The 22,212-nt window shown below is 36.4% G+C and overlaps 3 protein-coding genes across 3 annotated transcripts; all 3 read right to left on the bottom strand.

Annotated features, from left to right (window-relative positions):
- Nucleotides 1-444: 444 nt before the first annotated feature.
- On the bottom strand, nucleotides 445-3,966 carry LOC137740969 (uncharacterized). Its single transcript, XM_068480773.2, has 5 exons — nucleotides 3,948-3,966; nucleotides 3,546-3,638; nucleotides 3,347-3,440; nucleotides 2,244-2,365; nucleotides 445-2,141 (listed from the first exon to the last, which is right to left on the bottom strand). Exons 1-5 carry the CDS (start codon nucleotides 3,948-3,950, stop codon nucleotides 1,998-2,000), a joined length of 456 nt encoding a protein of 151 aa, XP_068336874.2. The 5' UTR covers nucleotides 3,951-3,966; the 3' UTR covers nucleotides 445-1,997.
- A 5,386-nt stretch (nucleotides 3,967-9,352) lies between these two features.
- On the bottom strand, nucleotides 9,353-14,272 carry LOC137739045 (protein STRUBBELIG-RECEPTOR FAMILY 5). The gene is made up of 16 exons (XM_068478521.2): nucleotides 13,897-14,272; nucleotides 13,342-13,474; nucleotides 13,182-13,253; nucleotides 13,028-13,093; nucleotides 12,841-12,912; nucleotides 12,689-12,760; nucleotides 12,406-12,477; nucleotides 12,258-12,323; nucleotides 12,010-12,072; nucleotides 11,638-11,933; nucleotides 11,134-11,363; nucleotides 10,761-11,032; nucleotides 10,541-10,661; nucleotides 10,278-10,414; nucleotides 10,032-10,188; nucleotides 9,353-9,726 (listed from the first exon to the last, which is right to left on the bottom strand). The coding sequence occupies exons 1-16, from the start codon at nucleotides 13,985-13,987 to the stop codon at nucleotides 9,553-9,555; spliced, it is 2,094 nt and encodes a 697-aa protein (XP_068334622.2). The 5' UTR covers nucleotides 13,988-14,272; the 3' UTR covers nucleotides 9,353-9,552.
- Nucleotides 14,273-16,197: 1,925 nt separating this feature from the next.
- On the bottom strand, nucleotides 16,198-20,277 carry LOC137739047 (uncharacterized). The gene is made up of 6 exons (XM_068478523.2): nucleotides 19,841-20,277; nucleotides 19,293-19,437; nucleotides 18,832-19,092; nucleotides 18,477-18,558; nucleotides 17,844-18,040; nucleotides 16,198-17,127 (listed from the first exon to the last, which is right to left on the bottom strand). The coding sequence occupies exons 1-6, from the start codon at nucleotides 20,071-20,073 to the stop codon at nucleotides 16,855-16,857; spliced, it is 1,191 nt and encodes a 396-aa protein (XP_068334624.2). The 5' UTR covers nucleotides 20,074-20,277; the 3' UTR covers nucleotides 16,198-16,854.
- Nucleotides 20,278-22,212: the final 1,935 nt, after the last annotated feature.

Genomic DNA, 22,212 nt, shown 5'->3' on the forward strand with positions numbered 1-22,212 from the left:
GTAGTCGAGCAGAGAGCTTACTCCAACAACACCGATACTGTCCCCACTTTACCACCTGCCCAATCAATTAAGTATGAGATTTTATCATAAAAAATCTCGATATTAATTAAAATAGGATAATCCTATTTAAATTACTTTTCTCCTCTCCCTCTTACCGATGTGGGATTGTTGTGTTTGGCTCATATACTTATGAGTTGGCAACAATTTTGATAGTGTACTTTCTGAATGCTACATTGAAATGGCAGCAGCCATTGGTGACTTTGTGTTTGGCTTTCGGTTGTGGCATGGAAGTCTTGTTTCAAGAGAAGACATGGTGACTGCCACAAGAAAAGTTGGAAGCAAGTCTTGACTTTGTGTTTGCTTGCACACAATTGTGCATGTTTTATTTTCTATGCATTAAATGGTGGATGAGTTACACAACACAGTCAGCGAAATTCAAGGTTTGGATGGCACTGGAACCTACTTGCGGTATTCTGCAAGATCCCACAATGGGTAGATATTTTTGGGCAGCAGAGGAAGCATGGAGACGCGCAGCCTGTGCCGCGTGGGCGAGGAGCCGCTGACGCAGATCAACAAAGGTGGGTGTTGTGCTAGGATAGCACCAAACCAATTGGAAGCCAACTCAAACTAACCCACATGAAATAATATCAAATGAAATGCAAGAATAAAAATAAAAGACGCCGAGATTTAACCAGGTTTTTCAACAGTCAGTGTAATTGGAATAAGTCCTCGAAGCAATAGAAGCTCACCCAATAATCCACTATCAATCAAATGGAAGTATTTACAAAGTGTTAGCAATCTCACAACCCAACGCCTCAATACACCCATTAACTCTCACTCACCAAAGAAACAAATAGAGAAGGAAATATAATGAATAATTTCCTCTCTATACAAAGCTCAAAGCTAATAATACACAAATACAACTTTGATTAAGTGAGTGCTAACCAAGTGACAGGAGCACACTTTCTTTTTCTCTCCAAAATGGGGCTGCGGCACCCCTTTAATCCCTTTTTTTTTTTTTTTTTCGCGCTGCTGCTATCAATAAAAAAACAGTAGATAGCATCAGCTGCCAACTAACACCCTAGCCACCTCAGGTGGCTTTTCAAATGGGCTAAATAAGAGGCCCATTGAATGGGCTGGTGAGACCAATTAAAGCCCAATAGAATTTGGTCGCAAATCAAACAGTGGGCAACGCAGGCATGTTAAGAATGGAGACCACAAACATAAGATAATCATTGTCCAGCACACGAAGAGTAGAAGGAACTAGAAATGTTGCCTGCCCGTTGCTACGTGAATATAAATTGTATAAAACACTATGTTTGAAAGATATAAAAGGTTATGCCATAGAAGATTAATGTTATTAACATTAAAAAAAATTTGGAAGACTTTCACATACAAAAATATTAAATCGATATCCAATTAAAAATTGTAAATCTTTTGGCTATCTATGTACAAAAGGGATTAGATCAACACATTCCACCTAAGTAGTTTCTTCAAAACGGACTTTCCTATGAAACTAATCGATTAGAATTAACCAAACTGATGTCATGTATCCCTTTCTAAAATATACCAAAATAGCCATATACTAGAAATTGCTGCCCGCGCGTTGCAGCGGGATTAGAAATCATATGGAAGATGGATAAGCTAATTCTAAATCATCAAATTTGCAACAGCATTGTATGACAAACAATTGAAACCTTTTCTCTAAATTATTAAACAGTGTTTAGCATAAACTAATTTGCAGTTCAAATGCATGAATGCAAAGGAAGACAAATTGTCAAATTTCATAAATGTCAAACTTTTTAGGAAACTGAAAACCATGAAAAAATAAATTGATAAACATACAAAGATAGTTCACATTCATAAATGTTGAATAAATGTTGAATGCTGAATTCTGATAAAATATATAATACGATGATCTCTGTTTCTCTCATAATTTTAAATAACATACTAAATTACCAATCAAACCAATCAAAATTTCCACTCCTTGGCTAATTTCAGAGAATGCCGAATCCAAAATCCACGAACCCCACACTGTCAACTGATTCCTTACCAAAATTATAGCAAGTATTGTTATCTAATTCCAAAAATGATGTTCCAGTACTCCTTGAAAATGCACTGGTTCGTGTATCCATCTCTCTCTAAGAATAATTGTTAACAGTAATCATAATAATAGGTTAAAAGCCTTGTGAACTATGTTATCAAGGAAAAAAAAATGTCAACGAGAAATATAGATAGAGGACCTTTACTGGTGTACTCGAGAAATTGAGAATCATTAGCTGCAAATGGCCTTTGATCGGATCACCTTCAAAATTCTCAGGTGCTACAGCTTTCCCCGAGGATAGCTGTTCTGTCCAATACAACTCTGCAAGAATAGTCATTCGTCAATTTTAAGCAGGATTGGAAACAATTTCTTTGGAAACCAGTTTTACAATGTAGTAGTGTTGAATTGAAAATTCAGAATGAACTAGTTCAATCTACTCAAGAATTTTATCAAATCAAGACAAATGAGCCAAATTGTCTCGAATTAAACACAGTTGGAGCTTGGAACGCATAAAATGAAAAAGAACATTAGCCTATGCATTCCCAAACTAATTTTCAAATGTATGAATGTTAATTTGAATTTCGAAACCAATAATTATCTGATCGTAAACTGCAGAGTTACATGTTCAACCTCTTCATCAACACATTCGCAGTTGGACTACAGAATAATCTAGCACAACTTAATTCTTGCAGCATGAATGTCAATCTTCAAACGCAAAAGCATATTTAACAAATGATTATTCACAGAAAAGCACATTTAACACAGAAGCACTTTTACCAAATGATCAGGCAAGCAATTCAATTGTACTCATTCTAAAAACAACTAAAACAAAAGTTACAATAAATAAACAGATATATAAGCTTAAGCACTTCTAGCATCATTTCCCTGAATCTTATAAAATTATTTGGCCAAGAATTTGGGGAGAAAAAGATACGCAGGAACCTTTTAAGTGGAGTTGATGAAGCGTTAAATTGGATTTGGAACTTCGAAACCCAGGCATGGTAGAACAACGTTGTGTAGATGCAGGAGAGAAAAATGTACAACGACCAAACCCAATTCACCAAATGAAAATAAATAAATAAATAATAATAATAATAATTCTGGGTTATATCTACAGCAATAAAAAAAAACATTCAATCCATTTTTCAGATTCAGAAGCAAAAAAAAAATGAACTACACAGCTAGGAAAATTCGAAAACAAAACCATTAGATCCGAAACTATTGCTCATAGATCGGTGAATGTTCGAACTAAAACAATAAAACCCAAATTAAATCTTCAGAAATTGATTGAAAAGTCCTTACCTTGAGGAGGAAGATGAACGCCAACAACCAGAGACGCAAATTGGGAAAGGAAGGATATAGAAAGAGAAAATGATTGCACCCACCCTCTCTCTCCCTGTAATTGCGCACCCAAACGCCAAGGAAAATACAACAGTAAGATAAGGAATTGAATGGCAAATCCAACAGTGAGATAAGGAATTGAATAGGATCTTCCGCTTACAAAGAGCATATACTTGAAGTTCTGAACAGTATCCAGAATCAATTTCTTCACATCATTAACACCGCCAACATCTTTCCATTTCACATTAGGGACCTATAGGAAAACCACAAATAGGTACCCAATAAACAAAACACAGAGCAAGAAGAAGCCTCAATTGCACTTGATTGTACTTAATTTGCTTAAAGCAAAACCACAAAGCAAATTCCAATAAACTAAGTGATCTATATGCTGGTATCCTAGTAAATTATCCCAATAAACTAAATCATCCAGAAGGAAAAATTAGATAAAAAAAAGAAAGAAAAAACACCTATCTCAAAGGCCTCACACTTTATGGAAGAATTTGAAGGAAATAAATTAGACTCATAGTAACATATATATAATAGGATGCTATTTTTTTAATACCATTGTCTTGGAGATTGTTTCAAGCCATATTGCAAAACAAATTCTCCTTCTCTTTCACTTTATACCTATCTGGTTGACACATATAGATCTCTTTATTCAAATCAACAAGTCATAAAGTCGTGTTCACATCAAGTTGTACAAGCTCAAGATCATATTGTGCAACAAAAGCTAACATAATACGAATTGAGGAGTGCTTCACAACCGGAGAAAAAATTTCATTATAGGTAATGCCCTCCTTTTGTGCATACCCTATAGCAACTAATATTGTTTTAAATCTCATATTGCTTTTCTCATCAACACCTTCCTTCTTGGTATACACTCATTTGCAACCAATATCATTCTTACCCTCAGACAATTTAGTTTCCTCCCAAGTATTGTTTTTTAAGAGAGAATTCATCTCGCCACCCATGGCATTCACCACTTATCATTTTCTTCACTCTCAATGGCTTTCTCAAAATTGGATGGAATCTCATCAATGATAATAGGAAGAGCAAAAGCAACATAGTCACTACATTGAGCTGGCTTGGTAATATGTCTCTTTCCTCTGTTCTTCACTTCATCTTGAAAATAGTCTTCAACTTTCACTCCTTCAACATCCTCATGGTCTCCCACTCCTTTACTTGTAGTGGATTCGACATAGCGGAAATAAGATTTGAAGTATTAGAGGCAACTTTCTCAAGCTCCACGTGTTAGACATCTTTTACATTCTTCTCGAAGTCTCTTAACATACTTTCTTCGTCAAATGTCACATCTCTACTAATTACAAGTTTCTTCATTTCTAGGCACCACAACCTATGACCTTTGACACCATTACTAAAACCAAGAAAGATAGCCTTTTTTGGCTCTAGGATAAAGTTTATTTGCAATTACATGAAAATAAGCAGGTGAACCAAAAATACGAATATAGTCATAATTAGAAGAAGGTTTTTCAATCCATACCTCCATTGGTGTCTTACCCTGAACAACAGTTAAGGGTAACCGGTTGATGATGTAAATGTCTCACAATCCCTTTCTCTTTGCAAACTTTAAGGAAAGGGTCAAAAGTGTATTCCCCACCATTATCCGATCTCAAAATCTTAATCTTCTTCCCAATCTGGTTCTTAACCATTTTCTTCAAACCCAAGAAAATCCCAACCTCACTCTTGTGCTTCATAATGTAGACTTAAAACCTTCTAGAATAATCATCAACAAAGGTTACGAACCAATGTCTACCACTCAAAGAGAGTCTTTGTAGGACCCCAAATATCCGAATGTACATAATCTAGAATGCCCTTCATCTGATGTACTACAGTACCAAACTTCACTCTAGTTTGCTTCCCCAAGACACAATGCTTGCAGAAATCAAGCTTACAAGTTATGACACCTTTTAGAAGACCTTGTTTCAGAAGTCATTATACAGCTCTCTCACCGGTGTGGCATAATCTCATATGCCATAGTCTAGCAGTATCTGATTCAGATGTGCCCATATATTTTTTAGACTACAGGCGCTTTACCTGTCACAGTGCTTTCTTGAAATAACTACAAATGACCACATCGAGGAGCTTTCATCACAACAAGTGCACCATAAGTAACTTTTAATGTCTGTCTATCTGAATGAAACATGAAGCCCATAGATTCTAAAGTGCCCAAAGAAATAAGATTTTTTTTCAAATTTGGTACATATTGAACACCTATCAACTCTTTAACCATGCCATCGTGCAACTTCAAACGAACTGTATCGATCTTTTTTGTTATGCAAGGACTGTCATCTCCCATGAAAACAATATCATCCTCAAACTCTTTCAAGCTTGAAAACCAATCCATATGAGGAATCATGTGATGAGTACAATCCGTATCCAAACACCCACTAGTAGTACAATCAAACGATGATGAAGCGGTTAAAGCAAAATCAGAAAAAATCAGTTTCAAGCTCAGCAAGATTAGCTTCAGAACTCACTTTCCCTTTGGTCTTCAACCTAGGACAATCTTTCTTCCAATGGTCCTTATTATAACAAAAAGCACATTCATCTATTTCCAAACTTTTTCTTTCTTTGGAATTTCCTTTAGGTCGAGATTGTGATTTTTTCCTACTTGAAAAAGATCTCTTCTTCGATGATCAATCTCTAACAAATAAAGCCTCAAAGGTACTATCATGATTCTTATCTCTATGCCTCATTTCATAATTCATCAAGGAATTTGACACATCTTTAAATTTCACAGCTTCTTTACCATGCATAATAGTGGTAACAAAATGCTCATAAGAGTCCGACAAAGAATTCAACAATATTAAGGCCTTATCTTCATCATTAATATTGTCATTTAAATTCATCAAGTCGGCAATCAACTTATTAAAAGTATCAAGATGTCTAGTCATTTTTGTACCTTCTTTATATTGGAAGTGGTAGAGTTTTTTCTTCAAATGTAGTTGGTTATTTGCACTCTTCGTCATGTACTAGTTTTCTAATTTTTGTCACAACACATTTGTTATTGTCTCTCGCATCACAAAATACTTCTAAGTTTTTGCAAGGCACAACTGAATTGTAAAACAAGCCCATAAATTTAATTTCTCCCATTCCAACTTTGACATAACTTCTGGCTTATCTCCCAAAGCGTTGTAGATCTTGTTGGGTCAATACATCCTTGACCTTACATTGTCACATCCTGAAATTGTTTGTGCCATCAAATTTTTCCACTTCAAACTTTTCATTTTGCACCATAGTTCATGCAAACCCCGAGTTGCTTCCAAAAAGATTCTCATCTTGTCCATTTGACATCTTTAGCAACTAGTCTGTACCCAAGAGAAATCAATGCTCTATTACCAATTGTTGTGCTAGGATAACACCAAACCAATTGGAAATCAACTCAAGCTAACCCACATGAAATATATCAAATGAAATGCAAGAACAAAAAATAGAAAAGACACCAAGATTTAACCAAGTTCCTCGACAATCAGTGTAACTCAAGTACGTTCTCGGAGCAATAAGAGCTCATCCAATAATCCACTATCAATCAAATGAGAGTGTTTACAAAGTGTTGGCAATCTCACAACCCAAAGCCTCTATACACCCAATAATTCTCACTCACCAAAGAAACAAATAGAGAATGAAATATAGTAAATAATTTCATCTCTATACAAAGCTCAAAGTTAATACACAAATACAACTTTGATTGAGTGAGTGCTAACCAAATAAGAGAAGCACACTTTCTTCTTCTTTCCAAAATGGGGCTGCGGCACCCCCTTTGATCTCTTACTCTATTTATTTATTTATTTTTTATTTATTTATTTATTTATTTATTTTGTGCTGTTGCTATCAAAAGGCAGCAGATAGCAGCAGCTGCCAATTAAAACCCTAGCCACCTCACGTGGCTTTTCAAAAGGGCTAAATAAAAGGTCCATTGAATAGGCTGGTGAGAGCAATTAAAGGCCAATAGAATTTGGCCATAAATCCAACAGTGGGCAACGCAGGCGTGCTAAGAATGGAAACCACAAACATAAGATAATCTTTATCCAGCCCACGAAGAATAAAAGGAACTAGAAATGTTGCCCGTCCGTTGCTACGGGAATATAAGTTGTTTGAAAGATATAAAAGATATATCATAGAAGATTAATGTTATTTACATAAAAAAAAATTAGGAAGACTTTCACATACAAAAATATTTAATCTATAGAGTCCAATTAAAAATTGTAAAACTTTTGGCCACCTATGTACAAAAGGGATTAAATCAACACATTCCACCTAAGTAGTTTCTTCAAAATGGACTTTCCTATGAAACTAATCAATTAGAATTAACCAAACTGATGTCATGTATCCCTTTTTAAGATATACCAAAATAGCCATATATTTTTATGCTGACAATAGGTAATCCACGACATACATAAATTGTACTACAACAAAACTTCAACAATGAGAACATAATCACGACACTGATAAATTTCTCGCCCTCCCTTTTACTGTTTCATTTCGTACTCGCCACTTTTGTATGGAGGCTGCACTCACCTAAACCCCTTGGTCTCTATTTTCAATAGTCGGAGTCGGCAAAATTCTATAGATGGTGGACTAAAAGCCTTTTATTGTGTGTTGATTTTTGTCTCCAAAACACCAAGAGATCAAAAATCGAAATAAATTGGAATATACATCTTAAAACTTTAGAGCCGAAGCACTCTCTGTATAAATTTGAACGAAAATTTCATACAAATATAATTACAAAATCTAAATCACAGTGAAAACGAAGACGACACTTGCAGGCCGGCCTATATATTAGGCTTGTTCGGACCCTTGCAGCCTTCTTGCTCGAGCCATTGCTTTTGCTCTTCAACCTATCAAAATCGGAAACCAACACAAACACGCAAATAAAGATGGGACACCTGGATGATATCAAACTTCTGTTTGATGATGACATTTTCTACATGTCGTGCTTACAGAAGGTTAATGCAATCACCGTCAAGCTTACCAATAATATGCATGACATAAGCTGGCTGAAAGATCGGAAAAAATGGTCAAAATTTTGCTTATCTAATATGCATGCATTCAACCACGTCATCAAGGACGGCATGCTAACACGAATGAAAGTAGTTTTCGACTTTTGGGTGGTTGCTTTTAGTCTGATGCATGAATAGAGCGAGTCCTTTTTTGCTGATCAAGGAGGAGGAAACGTGATTAACAGCGTCAGCCACGGAGACTTAAGAAAAGTGTTGATGGAGACAATCTTAATTAGCCTTAGCAGAGTGAAGGCCAGCCACCAATGAGAGAAATACACTCGGAGAGAGTAGAAACAAGGTAGCTGCACACCGGTTGATCAGTTTTATACCACGAAACATATTCAGGATTAGGCTTGACGGAAGCATTATCAGTAGCAGGAAGCTCGGTGTTAGGTGCAGAGGAGGAGCCATCAACATGAGAGAAAAGATCATGAGCAATCGAGAAGGGACGTATCTGACACGTCCAGTTGAGAAAATTAGTCTCAGTAAGCTTGAAGAAGTGAGTCACACTAGGTCGAGAAGGAAGAGAGGGAGCTCAAGAGGATGAGGAAGCGGCTGCCGTGGTGGAAGGAGAAGGCAAAAAAATTTAGGTCGAGGGGGGGAAGGGCTGCGGCACAAGTTGCAACCTTAACTCGTTCATACCATAAAGAAATTATAAACTTGGTAATTATATTCATAGCACAAAGGCATATATATACAATCGCTTATACTTGACGTACAAGTAAGGATCTGTACAAATTATGAATCCAATCAGAATTAAATTACAATATTAATTCCTAACCTTAGGAGAGACGGTTTCCTTGAACAAGACTCTTCCTCTAAAACAAAATTCTTAAGTCACACCCCGAACATGTTTTACTTTCCTGAATTTCCCGTTGTAATTCTCCCCCATGATCAATTTCCAATAACCTTTTTTTTTGTTCTCAAATCTGCTTCTCCTATAATGAACAAGTTAGAATGCCTCGGAGAACTTTTAGGGCCCATAATTCATGAGAATAATTTTGAAGTAAATCTGTTTTAAAATATTGGGCAGCTAGAGCAGACAGAGAAAAACATTTAAAAGAATTGACTCAATCTGTCTCTTTTATGCTTACACGATATTGATCAAAATGAAAACCGTTGTCCTCTCGATCGTCGCTACCATCATCAAAAGTCAGTCAAGCGACGAGAAGCTGCAAGATCTTCTCTCTTGCTGCTCATGGCACTAGAGTTATGAGACCCGAGACCAAAATCCTCCCTCATGTTCGTAGTAGAGCTCTGCACTAACCGCACCAACTGTTGCACCACCTCTGACATCGGTGGCCGAAATTCTGGCTCCCGCTGATAGATGCAAAGGAATAAAAATTAATGAACAAATCTTTTGCCATTTCCCAAATAGAAAAGAGTAAAAGCATAAGTGAATCAATATTGAAAAAACAGTTTATTTTTTTCAAGATAATTGTTCATGTACTGTTCGAATAATGTTATCTGTACTACATTTACTAACTACTTGCGACCCACCTCTATTAGAGAACTGTTCAGGATGGTAATGATCCGTAAATGTGGTACAAATCGCAGTACTATATCCCAAAATTAAAGTTAAGCCTAGCCAGTGGCTTTAAGGCATCTAAGCCACTAGTAATTACCTGAACACAGATAGCAACAATATCAGCAAACCGCGAGACTGACTTGGGAGGGTAGAGTCCACGCAGTGCAGGGTCAACCATTTGTGACAGTGAGTCGAGATCATGAAGCTGGGGAGTTGCCCATCGCACAAGGCACTGCTCCACTGGTGGTTTTGAACTAAAGAGAGGAACAAAACCAGTTTAGAATTGCATGACATTGACAATGTTAGCGAATGCGAGGGAGAGTGAGAAGCAAATCTAACGTACCTGTCAACAGGCATTCGACCTGTCAATAGTTCCAACATGACTACTCCAAAACTGTAAACATCACTCTTTGCTGTATACGCTGACGGCTTTGTGCATTCTGGAGCATTGTATCCCATCCCAAGGTTTTGGCTAGTACGCTGAAAAAAACAGGAGGAGAAATCATCATCAGTACATAAAAATAATCGTATTCTCTATAGACAGCAAAGCCCGAATATCTTATCTATGAAAGATTGCATTTAGTTTGAAGAGTGACGAGAATTAACCTGGTGAAATGTTGCCAAGCCATGATCGCAAAGACGGGGATTGAGTTCGATGTCAAGCAAAATATTGGATGATTTGATGTTCTTGTGAACTGTGGATGGAAAGCAACCATCATGGAGGTATCTGGAAACAATTTACAAAGAGTTTACTAAATTATTACAAGAAATCCTGGTAAATGAAAATAGCTAATTGCTAGATATACAAGTATATATATTCACTTACTCAACAGCCCGGGCAGTGCCTAAAGCGATTCTGACTCTTGTGTTCCAAGTTAGGGGATTACTGTAGTCATCCGACATGTGTAAGAATTCATGAAGCGAGCCATTTCTGAAGTACTCATAAATCAACATGTTGTGCCCGTGTTCTGAACAATAGCCAACAAGTTCCGCGATGTTGGCATGACGAATCTTGGAGATGTTTACGACAATGTTAGAAAATTCTTGCGGTGGTGAGCCTTGAAAAAGTGAGGAATCAATCTTTTTAACGGCTAAAACCTGATACATATGTGGCATAGAATTATTGGAAACAAAATTTTAACATGAACATATAAGTATAGCTAGAGAAATAGCAATCATATAATGATAATAAAATATACCTTCCCATCATCATATTTAGCCCTGTAAACACGTCCAATGGAGCCCTGCCCGAGAAGGCGAGCTGGTGCAAAGTTAGCAGTAGCAACCTGCAAATCTGCCAAAGCGTAAGCGGTAGCTTTTACAGAGGTGCTTCTTCTGGCAAAGGATTGCAAACGGCCAGACAGTGACTTGAAACCAATTGATGAAGATTTTGAAACAGGCTTTATGTCAATTGAAACGGCTGCAGAATCTATCAACAGCATATCGTCTAGTTAGTCGAGAGTGATCCCACGTTACAATGTAACAAGAAAACTATAGTAGAAAGTTAATTAAATCCATATAAGAATAGAGAAATGATTTACACACGCTCTTTTTGTCCCCTTCTGCACTCGTCCCTTTTTTCTAGCCTTTGGATTGAATAAATCAAAGGACACTCAAGGGACCAAAAAAAGGGGAGAAAGACATTCTGAAGACAATACTGGTTATATTATCCACCAAAAAAATTTTATTAACAATCAAATTACCTTTGTAGTCAGCAGTCAATTCTTTAGATAAATCCTTAGATGAATAGGTGCGAAACGACTTGCGCTGGCTAAGCCTGTCATCATCAAGGAGATGCGAAGAAGAACGTTTTCTTCTAGAAAACAGCGCAATTATAATTGCAAGCAGCAACAATACGCCAAGAGCTATCCCAGCTATGGTTACTCCAGCGACTACAGAAGAGTTGCTGCTGCCACTCGTTTTGCCTGACCCTCTATTGCGGTGCGCACCAGGAGGAGAAGGTGGAGATGGTCCAGACGACCAGGAGTTTCCTCCAGACCTTCGATTAGATAAAGTCAGAAAAAAAAATTCTTAAGCACTGCATACCTACATTGATCTTTGAAAGAGATACTCACTTTATGTTTATACCCTTCAAATCGTTGGGGATCCAGCCAGAAAAGCGGTTGTTTTCGATATTCCTGCCAGCACAATAATGAATTCATTGTGTGAAAAAATGTTACTAACTGTAGCTGGTACATAACGAAAATCAAAGTTTTTTTTTTAAAATTTCAATAAGAAGTGTTTAAGAAACAAAACATGTTATAAGATGTTTTGCTAAATGAATTTCATTTGTATAACAAAAATCTAGATCAAAGACACGTACAATTCCTCAACGGGAGTGTTCACAAGCACGTTGATTTGACCGGTAAGTTGATTGTTCTGCAGATACCTGCACAAAGACATAAGGGGCTTACCAACCAGGAACCTAGAAAACGTATAAATATAAATTTAGAGGATTTAATGCTTCGTACAATTTTTTGAGGCTTGAAAGCTTTCCAAAACTCTGAGGCAAGTTGCCAGTTATTGAGTTGTAAGATAGATCCCTGCACATGATTTCGTGATATACGAGTTAGTCACTAACCCTTAAAGTATAGCAGCAAATATCTGTCAGAACTAAAAAGAGAATACCGGAGGGAAAAATTAACTGTCGAATACGAAAGAAGAACTACTACTGATTACATTCTGAATAAATTTCAAGTAATCAGGTTAAAATATGAAAGTGGGACCTTTGATGCAAAGTTTAGAAGAACTTACAGTTCTTTGAGTTTAGTAAGTTTGCCAAACATATCACTCAACTGTCCGTTAAGCTTGTTACGACCAAGATTTCTGCATTCGCCGAAAGAATGTTTAGAAATGGAAGTGACTTCGTTAGAACATTATGTGAACTCAGAGCATGTTCTACTTACAGGGTTTCAAGGCCAGACATCTGAGATACTGAATACGGTACTGTGTTCGAAAAACCATTTTGAGAAAGATCTCTGAACATGAAGGTCATGAGATTAGTATTGACAACGATGGAAATACTCTACACACGTGCGCACACAAACTATAACACAGTGTAATACAATATGAAATGTTTGTCTGCGGACTTACATGTACTTTGCACTAGGGGGCAGTTGATAGGGTATATCACCGTTGAGGTTGTTCTTGCTTAAATCACTGTACTATGACGAAGAATGCACGTCCGTCAGCTTATGCGCTTTGAAAAGAAAAAGAAAAACGCCTATTCTAATGAGCTAAGCCTTACAATTTAGTGACAGATGTTAAGCTTGCAAGCTGGTATCCCATTGATCCACTGAGCCCTAGGTCAGACAAGTCTCTGCAAAAATTTCAATGCAAAATAGGTTTAACTTGTGAACTCGAGACATATAATGTAAGTCTTGATGTGTGTTTGAAATGAGAAATACATTTCGGTTACAGATGAGCCTGAGCATGTTATCCCTTTCCATGACTCGCCGCAAGGGTCGCCGCCACTTGATTTCCAACCTTTTAGTTTAGAACGAGATTGAAAGCTGTTATACATCACATTAAGGGCAGATACTGCAAGATACACAAAAACATCAGAATGTCGATATAGGAAAATATGTAAGCACCTATCTTCATTAGATCTTTTAACGGAATGTAAGCCTATAAGAGGTAAAAACCACCCGAAAAATTGCACATTAGAAATGTTTGGAGGAAGCTAAAAATCTAGAGGCCGTTATGAAATGTTTCTGAAGCAAATTTTCTTGTGCCTTTGCAATTGATCATATGACGAACATCTCTCACGATCTTTTCACCTGATTAATTTTGTAATTGTAGTAACCTACTAGTAATACGTGATTAGCATATGTTTCTAAAAAAAAAATTCTCAATATGACAAAGAAATTCTCATCGTTGTAACATTGAGCCTGAATTTTAGGTTCTAAACCCAAGAAACTACACATTAACATAAATCAGACCAAAACAAATTTGAGGCTTACCATCTTGAGAATTGGTCTTGGAATAAACACCGGTTGCGAAGAACCCTAATAAAACAACCCACAACACCAGAATGTTGTGGAAGTGGATCATCCTTTCCGGCACAAAAAATAGAAGCAAAACCCAGAAACAAAAAACAAAATAATAATAAATCACAAAAAAAAATGATGGGTTATGTGGTTTAGATTTGATTCAACATTGATCGATTAAGAAGCAACAAAGAGAAAAAAGACAACCCTAAATAACATTAAATTTGTTTAATTGTTTTGGCGAATATTGTTGGAATATCTGGGGTGGTTTTTTTTTTTTTAAGAGGGATTGAGTTTTGTTTTAAATTAGAGACAAAGAGGAAAAGGAGCAGAAGACATTAACCAATGTACAGTTAAAATTGGTCGAGAAAGACAGCATTTGCAACAGTCCCCAGCGAAACGTGAGGACACAATCCGCCCTTTTCAACTGTTTTTCAAAATGTCCAGCTGAATTTCCCATCTTGCCCTTTTGGGATGTATAAATATATATATACATTTCATTTTGTAAATATACTATTTACTATGCAACCATTATATCCAATTGTTTTTTCTTGACAATGTAAATCATGTATACACTCGTATGCAGACAACTATCATCTCGCACCCAACTGACAAGTGTTTAGTTGTTTACATAATTAAAACATTAACAAACATCTAAATGTGATTAGAACGTGCGCAAACACCTGAACCTAAAAGACTTAGGTATTAAGTTTTTAAATATTTTGTTTTACCCCATTTCAGGGTCTTGGACTTGAGTTTATTTTCCCCTTCCCTTCTTTCTAATTCGACTATTCGAGTAGAATTTATCCCAAATGGAGAAAATTGGGTCAACCTAAAAAAATTGACATCAGTAATTTTAACATTAATTAAGGAAAAAAAATCACTTATCAACGTCTAATGTCGGGTATAACGCTTAAGGGTTAATTACACTAACACCCCATGAGGTTTATCTTGTTTTCACAAAAACCCTTCACGTTTGAAACATTACACTAACACCCCCTGATGTTGTAAATCACTTTCACATAACTCCTTTAGGGCTAACATCACTTTCAAATATTTTTTTAAAGACAAATTTATCCTCATTATTAATTACTTAAAAAAAAAAAAACAAAAAAGCCTTTTAAAACTAAATATAATAAAACTGGCTCTTTCTGAAATGGCATTTCTTAGACTCGCGGTAACGTTCCTTCTTTGAAGTATGAGCATCATCCTCAAGTTGGGATCGACTTTCAACAGCTTTTTTTTCTTTCTTCTCATCTGTTTGTTTGCGGATCAAAAAGTACACATAAATTAATTAGTACTAGATATACTTACTCAGGTAATTAACCAGTCAAATTAAGGGAGTAGGGTACAAGCCACTCAGTACTACGATCTCGTGGTATTCCTCTTCACTTAGAAGTGAAAGGTTTTAGGTTTGAATCTCGTGGATGGCGAATTCGATACCAAATTAGGCTGTTCATTGTGTAGCTTAGCCGAACCCTCCCTTCCCTTAGTGTACAAATATCGATGTACTCAAAAAAAAAAAAAAAAAAAAGGAGCAGGGTACCGATTACTACTCAAAAAAATCACCAACCAAAAGTAGATGCATATTTTCAGTATAAAAAGGGAATTATATGAAAACAAAAAATTGGAAATGTAATTATCTAAGGGGTAATTCTCGCACGGTGACCAAAAACAGTAATTTTCTTTTAATATGTTTCCACAAACTCAAAATCTTTGGGTTTAACTGCAGTTAAGCTTCAACAACTTTGGTTAAGTATGCAGAATTACAAATAATATATCTTCCTTGACACAAACCTTAAAACAAAAACCAAACGCATATACGCCAAGAAAAATCCGGATCTCACCTCGGAGCTTCAGTAGTTGGGGTGGATTCTTCCCCAGCCTTCGCGATACTGCGAGGCAATCGGCCATGGCTCTGACTCTCTCATCTCTGGGTTAGCGGAGCATGGTTTAGGTTACACCTTTGAGTTTTGACAAAACAATAGAATAAAAAAGTTTAAGAGTTTTAATTATATTTAATTTTGAGAGCTTTTTATTCTTAAGTAATTAATAAAGAGGGCAAATTTGCCTTTAAAAAAATATTTTAAAACGATTTCAGCCCTAAAAGGTTTATATGAAAATGAATTAGAACGTGTTAGTGTAATGTTTCAAACGTGAGGAATTTTTATGAAAATACGATAAACCTCAAAGGGTATTAGTGTAATTAATCCTAATCGCTTCGAAGACAACGAGTGATTTTACCGTGAAATATAGTTTCGCTTTGGCGGCTTATTTGTGAAGAACCCCTTGCATTATTATTTCCAAAGATAAATTTTCCAGAATAGATGCATAAATAATGTGTAAAAGAAATTAGGGTGGATGAGCGTAATACACCAAGAAGCCAACACATATCCTCAGGGTCATAACTGATGCGGAAAATGAAGGATGTAAGCATAACACTCCCATACAAATTTAATCATCAAAGCACAAACACCTTAACCTTCCCAACGGTTCCGAGAACTTCAAAAGCAGCTTGAGTTTATTGCAGATAGATCTGAGTTATCATACAAGAGCAGAGAAACCTTCTGCCCGACCGCAGCCACACAACGTTATACTCTGTATCCCGCAAGAGGTCATAGAATGACCAGTTGCTGGGACTACAACGAAAAAGTTGCATCGGAGATTCAGAACCAATAGGCCTTTCCCATTGATCATTGTGCAACCCGATTGCCAGCCATCAGGATATAAATATGGTAAAAGGGTAGGCAGATATTTATACGATTTGGAAGGCATGATGAACAATTAAGGAACTACCCTCCACCCTTCTTCCGTTTCTCATTTTTGCAGAAGTAGAGCGTAGTAGTTGGTTTCCATGGTAGATGGCCCATCAATGATCTAGATAAGAAAACTTTACTCAGCCGTCCAAAATTATTTGTGATGGCAACAAGGTCATGCACCTGAAATTTCACTGCTTTGACTTGAAGCGCCACGCTTACTCCACTTCGTTAAGATGTAAGCCATGGCAACCTTAGCGCCCAGGCTAGAGTGACCACGAGACAGGCAGACCACTCCCCCAAGAAGCAGCAGGCCATTGGCTAACAATTTCTTTGAAGGTGTTCTTGACAATTTCCTTCCCTCGCCCATGGTTGGTCTGCAAACAGAAGTTGTTACTGAGGTTGCTTGAGAGGTCATTTCATCCGTGGCTTCCAATTGAGGGGGAACCTGTGTGGAGGAGAATTACGATCAGTACCAACAGCATGCAGATTACAAATATGTAGAAAGATCAGTTATTTTGCATCTCTAAAATTAAAAGAAACGAGCATGAATAGTAAACTATAGACATCCTTCAGAGAGTTCCTTAGACTCCTAGTTACCGATAGGGGCAGGAAAAGCCCAGTATGGTCACTATTTGTTTCACCACTATAAAGCACCAGAGACAAGCATGGGCGGAGTAGTTGAGTTAGGGAAACATTCAAATTTTCATCTAGGCTGCACAATGCTACAAACATGTAATAATATATGCTCCGGATGTAAAATAACCTTGTCTGGGTGAAACAAACCCAATATTATCAGCATTCAATGTTGGTCAGAAACTTTAAGTCAAAAAACACGAAACCCTTACCAAGCAGCACAATACCGACAAGATATACAAAACATGAATCCCAGACAGTGCCCAAGTTACTTGAGACAGACCGGTGCTTAGACAACTAAGCATCGAGTGAAAGTCTACTACATAAGACCAAGAGAATTCATCTACCTCAACTAACTCTCTAAAGAAATTAATACATGAGAAACCAGCCAAGTACCCTGATAAGTTGGATAAAGCTCCATCAAGAAATGCCTTAAATGTAGCATGAGTCCAAGACAACCAATGTATATTAAAATTTAGGAGCCTAAAATTTAAACAATACAACTCCATCGAAGAAAGTTGTCCTGACCCTTCTAATTAATGTGACAGCAGAAGCAGCAGAACTTGATTGATGAGAGCTGATTGTTGAATATCTGTTAAGTGCGCCGCCCATCTTGCACACATAGCTCCATATGCCCCTAGAAAAGGCCAATTTTGCCATCTCCACGTTTAAACCAGCATCTTCTTGGTGAAACATCTTGATCTCACAAGCATTAGTACCAGGCACTGTAACAGATGATTAAAATCAGAAAATTATAAACAGTTTCTGTTTCATAAAATTCAGTCTGCCAGAATTTCAGCCAAAGAAATCTTCGAAGTGTAAGTGGTGCTTTTGTGTTTTGCCTGATACATGCAACTAGCGCCTAAGAAGAAGAAAACTCATTTCTTTATCCACCACAAGTACATTAAGGAAAAGTGGAAAACTACTGATCCTTGTCAGAAATTACTGTATCATGTTCAGCAGTATAGAGCTTAGTTAAGCATATTTGCTATTTGAAATAGGCCTTATAGTTCACGGTATGAGTTTCTGAATAAATATGAAAGCAGCTCAACGTGGGATAAAATGATTAATTGAAATTAAACATAAAGACAAAGGAAATTTCCTTTTATTGAAATGGTAGATACAAAATAAACAACAAAGTTGGACTCATTGGGATCTTGCCTTTTCGGATTCGCCAACCAGATCTGAAAGTACGAACACGCACATACTTCTTCTGGCGTGGTGCCAAAGGATGTTCACATTCCTGTCATCATTATTGGAAAGCATATCAGGTAATTTATAAAGAGAGGCAGATAAGTGCTAAAAGGACGAAGAGAACCAAAGGAAAAAACTTAATCGTAAAAAAAATAAAAGGGAATTATGCTAGAGAAAGCGAGAGATAGAGAAAGAAATGCATATGATATATCAACTCATTAGATAACATTTGGACCACCAGCACATGGAAAATCTAAACTTCACACAACTCAAAATTGCCTAGATGTTATTTACGTATGAATAATTTTCAGGTAGCAGTTACCTTGATAAAACAATAAAAGGTTTTATCCTTCCCCTCCCACAATCTCCAAGCTAATACATATTCTCTAGCTGTCAACAGTGGAAACTTTTTTATTGTCCGACCAACTTCAACCCCATTGTTTTTGTCCATCTGTAACTGCTCATGCTGAATCAGCATCTTGTCCCATTGTTTTCTGTAATCATTGTCCATGTAGAAGTCTCTCAGCTTCTCAGGAGAGCAATTCTCGAATATCGTCACACTCAAGTATGTCAAAGGACCATCCTGAATGCAAGAAAAAAGATACATAAACTCAATTCCATACCCTTTATTTGCTAAAACCAGTAGAGTTAAACAAGGAATCAAGTATTTCATGCGACCAACGGATTCTAGAACAAGTATAAACGCCACTGGTAATTTTGTGGTACAGAAAGGATAAGTTAGCATATCATAATCAATTCAAAGACTAAGACAAGATGAATGACCTTAGGCTTGCAGCACTTAGCATAGTAAGAAAGAACATCATTTCTTTTGTCTATGACATTTTCCCATTTCACATATTCGCCTGTCTTCTCCTCCAAGTTATCAATCAGAAACTTCAAATCTGCATCTGTCACCAGTTCTGAGGTGCTGCAGAAGTAAACAGAACGAACACTTAAGTAACACAATCATAACTTGATACCACAAAATTTGATTTCTAAAATCTCAATTACCAATCACCCCAAAGTTCTACTAGTTTTTAAACAAAATTGGAGAAGAACAAGAAACCCAATGAAATTTGACATATACACATTGAGAAAATTAAGAAAAACCATCCATTTGATCAAAACCCAATTATCATATAACTTAAATGGATTGAACCCAAATACCAAATTGTAGAAAAATTAATCGAAACCCAATTGAATAGAGATACCAAGAGAACAAAACCCAATCCGAAAAATCTTAGATTTAAAACCAGAAATCACCAAATCAGAAAAAAGCCAAGACGAGACGAACCCAACTGAACACAGGCAAACCCCAGGAGGAAAATCACCTGAGCTGCGGACTTCGAGAGCCAGAGGTGGGGGGATCAGAATCCGATAGAACCGGAGAAGCACTGGAGGCAGAGGATTTCCGAAAGTAAAACCTCTTGGCACAGTGGCAAGACAAGACGAAGAGCACAGCAACGAAAGTGGCGAAACCGCCACGAATGTTTTCGCGCCAAAATTCCTCCGATGAACCGAGGAATAGGCCGTGAAATCTGCCGTAATCCGCGAATTTCACCATCTCCGTCGATTTGCGATTGATCTCCGGTTCGCTAATCGCATAGTGATACAGTCACAAGGAGCTTCGGGGTTGTGGCGCTTCTCTGTTTCTGAGTCATACTATGCACGCCCTGGTTCGTTGTGCCTTGCGAACAACTCAAGCCTCAAGGCATCGAAGTCACCGAAGGAGGGGGGATAATATGGTCTTTTCCAGAAAATTTTCATTTTGCGACGGAAGTACACCATATATTTTTACATAGGAAATTGTATTTTTTTTAAGTTATTAACATTTTAAAACATATATTCTACCATTGATATAATGACACGTGATGTATCACTCCGTGTTTCAATTACACTGAAAATTTTCTCAATCTGTACATGGCGGACTTTAGTTTCAGTATTTTTTGACACGTGGCACTCTTTGTTGACCAAACAATGGTAGCGTACTGAAATGAACGGTCTACCCTTTCCCCACATCTCAATTCCATTCCCATTTCCATCCTTTTCTTTTCTTTTTTCATTATTTTTTTGTCAAATCCTTTGTTTTCTTTTTTTTATTAGGGAAATCATGAATGAATGGTAAATTGGGAAGGGTGGTATGATCCACATACTTATTTTTATCCCTTACATATCTTTTATAATTTCATGTCGTCAGATCGAATGAATCGAATAAAATTATGGATAAAAATTAACAAAAGTATGTAAAAGGTAAAAAGAGGTGGATAAATAGCATTATCCAATTCGAAATGATATTGGTTGTTCAGGTATGAGAGTGATATGATATTGAATGAGCAATTCGATACGGGTTGTTTAGGTATGAGAGTAATCTAATACATAATTGTCTCAATATGAAATAATTAATTGTGATGCAAAATTTTAATGCATAGTCCTTAACTTAAGAGATGTGAAGAAAGAGAATAATACTTAACATTATATGTCACTTTGTTGAAATTGCCCTTAAAAGATTATTGACATTCAACATTCAAGATAGTCCTTCTTTCTTAGCAAGTTAAAGTTTTAGCTCTTATGAAGTATTTGAGTAATTCACAAGAGATTGGTGTTCAACCACAAAGGACCCCAAAGCTTGATGTGATCCTTATATCCTAACCGTTCATCGTACATCATGTGGTTAGTTTTCATCAAATACTATTTATGTTTAATTTTAAATTAAAAAGTCAAATAATTTATGACCGCACGATGCATGATGAATGACTAAGGTGTGAGAATTCCTAATATCCCCACAATTTGAATATGGATGGGATCCAAATCCCTTTTTAGAAGCCACGAATCTAGATGGGATTCCATGTCATCACTCTCATGGATAAGATAGGAAGATAAACATGGATTTTAAACGATAAAGTTAAATATTTACACAAAAGAACAAAAGTTTGGGATAGAAACTTCTCTTCAAAGAAGATGTTGCTAAGGCGGAACTGATCTCTTAAGGTCCTCATTTTAAAAATTTATGAGTTTACATATGAGCTTTCAAATTAATCTTATGGTACATTAAGCTATTAGTTTAAATAATCTACGTTACACCTAAACATAATAATTATGCAAAGTGATTAAATTTAAAAATAAAAAAAAATCTCACATCAAATCTTCTGTCTTCTTCGGGCTAGTTTGATATTGTTGTACTTTGAAAAAAAACTGCTTCTACTGTGCTGTGAGAATAAGCAACTGTGAAATAAAGCAACAGAGTGTTTGGTAAACTTTTTTGTAAAAGTGCTTTTGAAAAAAAAAAAAAAAACAGTATTATAGTGTTTGGTAAACTTTTATGTAAAACAGATGTGAAAAAAAAGCCGGTTTTTCAAAGCTGGTTTTGCAACTTTTTGTTTTTGGCTTTTTTTTCACCCAAAACTGTGGAAAAAAGCTGAAGCTGAATTTTTACCAAACACAAAAACAGCTCCTAGCTTTTTTTGATACCAGCTTTTTTCAGAATCACTTCATTACCAAACCAAGCCTTCCTCTACTATAACACTTATATGTATTCTCACTTATAAGTAAAAATTCACATTGAACTTTCTGTCTTCTCACTTAAAAATTTAAATAAAATAAAAAAATCTCACATCAAACCTTATGAGAAATACATATATTTAATATAAGTGAAAATTCACATCGGCTATAGTAGAGGAAGAAGGTTTGAGGAAGAAGACAGAAG

The sequence above is a fragment of the Pyrus communis genome, chromosome 9 (genome assembly GCF_041283825.1).
Source record: "Pyrus communis isolate YQ-2024b chromosome 9, ASM4128382v1, whole genome shotgun sequence".
Lineage (NCBI taxonomy): Eukaryota > Viridiplantae > Streptophyta > Magnoliopsida > Rosales > Rosaceae > Pyrus > Pyrus communis.